General features: G+C 40.5%; 1 protein-coding gene across 1 annotated transcript; it reads left to right on the top strand.

The window, feature by feature from the left end:
- Window positions 1-272: 272 nt before the first annotated feature.
- Window positions 273-1,293, top strand: Tas2r38 (taste 2 receptor member 38). Its single transcript, XM_010631710.1, is given in 2 exon segments — window positions 273-1,031; window positions 1,033-1,293. Coding segments are annotated over 2 exon segments (1,020 nt in total).
- Window positions 1,294-2,298: the final 1,005 nt, after the last annotated feature.

The following is a 2,298-nucleotide window of genomic DNA, read 5'->3' on the forward strand; positions in this document are numbered from 1 at the left end:
ATTTATTAAAAGCTTCTACATCATCCCAGAGGTACAGCCATCAGCCTTCCACCCTTACAATAAGGCATCACGTGTATCCAAGAGACACCCTAAAGCAACAACACCCGCCTTAGTTTCCTGTTAAAGCTTTTTGTGTACCCACTTTGCAACAGTGAGGGCAAGAGCCAGATGCTTTCTTTGTAAAGGAATGGTCCTGGTTCAGAACAGACTCCTACCCTTCTCCACTGGGAAGCTGAGTCTTAAATAGATCAGTAATTTAGAGAATAGGCATCATGTTGACTCTGACACCCAGCTTAACTGTGTCCTATGAAGCCAAGGTTGCATTTCTGTTCCTTTCAGTCCTCGAGTTTGCAGTGGGGATCCTCACTAATGCATTCATTTCCTTGGTGAATTTTTGGGATGTTGTAAAGAGACAGCCATTGAGCAACTCTGACCTTGTGCTGCTGTGTCTCAGCATCACCCAGCTTTTCCTGCATGGGCTATTGTTTCTGGATGCCATCCATCTCATCTACTTCCAGAAGATGAAAGATCTACTGAGCCACAACTACCAAGCCATCATCATGCTCTGGATGATCGCAAACCAAATTAGCCTCTAGCTCGCCACCTGCCTCAGCCTCCTCTACTGAGCCAAGATTGTTCGTTTCTCTCACACTTGCCTGCTTTGCTTGGCAAGCTGGATCTCTAGGAAGCTCCCCAAAATGCTCCTGGGTGCTATTCTTTTCTCCTGCATCTGCACCATTGTTTGTTTGTGGGACTTTTTTAGTAGATCTCACTTCACATTCACAGCTGTTTTATCCAGGAATAATACAGAATTCAATATACAAATTACAAAACTCAATTTCTTTTATGCATTTCTCTTCTGCAATGTGGGGTCTATCCCCCCTTTCTTATTTTTTCTGGTTTCTTCTGGACTGCTTATTATCTCCTTGGGAAATCACATGAGGACAATGAGAGCCCAAACTAGAGACTACTGTGACTCCAGCCTGGAGGCCCACATCAAAGCCCTCATAGCTCTAGTCTCTTTCCTCTGTTTTTTTTGTGGTGTCATTCTGTGCTGCTCTCGTTTCAGTGCCCTTACTGATACTGTGGCACAACAAGGTTTGGGTGATGGTCTGTATAGGGATGATGGCAGCCTGCTCCTCTGGACATGCAGCTGTCCTGATCTCATGCAATGCCAGGCTGAGGAGGGCATTGAAGAGGATTCTACTCTCGGCTCAGAGAAGCCTAAAGGTAAGGACAGATGGCAAGGAAGATCCCAGGACTGAGAATGGGCATGAAATGGGTTCTTCATGAATATGTCACTAATTCTTCAGGAGTATACCTGTGATTCTTTATGAAGCCTTCTCATCTCTGTCAACCATAACTAGAAGCCCCTCTGCTTTACATCAATGGGTTCACTCACAGAAGAATAGAATAACTAAAGCTGATAAGTGACCCTGGCAAGGAAAATGGCTTTGGTTGTCTTGGTTAGCTTCTTTTATTTAGTACTATACACTTAAATTCTCACCATTCCTTGTCATGGCTTGATAGCTCATTTCTTTTTGTGCTAAATAATAGCCCTCTGTCTGAGTGTACTACACTTTATTTATCCATTTATGTCCCAAAGGGAATCTTTATTGCTTCCATGGTTTGGTAATTATGAAACACAATTTTGCAAATGTTCATGTGCAGATTTTTCAGGAGAAATGAATTTTCAACTCATTTTTGGTAATTTCCAAGGAAATCAAATGCTCAACTATATAGTTAAAGGATGTTTAATTTTTGAAGAAGCCACACAACTGTCTCCAAAGTGGGTGTACCATTTTGCATACTACCATCAGTGAATGAGAAGTCCTATTGCTCCACCTCCTTGCAAACATCTAGTTCCCTCGGTGTTCTGGGCTTTAGCCGTTCTAATAGGTGGGTAGTGGTATCTTACTGTTTATTCAGCATTTCCCTAAAAACATATGGTGTGGAGCACCTTTTCAATGATTACTGGTGTGACTTTATTTTAACATTATATTTTTGAGACTCATGCATAATGTTATATGAAGCACAACTTATTTATCAACACAAAATTGATGAAAATTGTATCTACAGTTTTGGAGCTAATATGAATAAACATTCTTTTTGTGGACATAGTTTTTATTTCTCTTAGATAAATACCTAGGAATGAAGTTACCATGTCATAAAGTTGAGGCAAATTTAACACTATAAGAAAGTGCTAGAGTTTTCCAAAGTGATCTTAATATTTATATACACATCAACAATATAAGAAAGTTATTCTCTTTCTCACCAACAGCATTTTGGTGTTGTTAG

This window comes from Fukomys damarensis, unplaced genomic scaffold (assembly GCF_012274545.1).
Source record: "Fukomys damarensis isolate Sample0158 unplaced genomic scaffold, DMR_v1.0_HiC HiC_scaffold_16, whole genome shotgun sequence".
In the NCBI taxonomy this organism is placed as follows: Eukaryota; Metazoa; Chordata; class Mammalia; order Rodentia; family Bathyergidae; genus Fukomys; species Fukomys damarensis.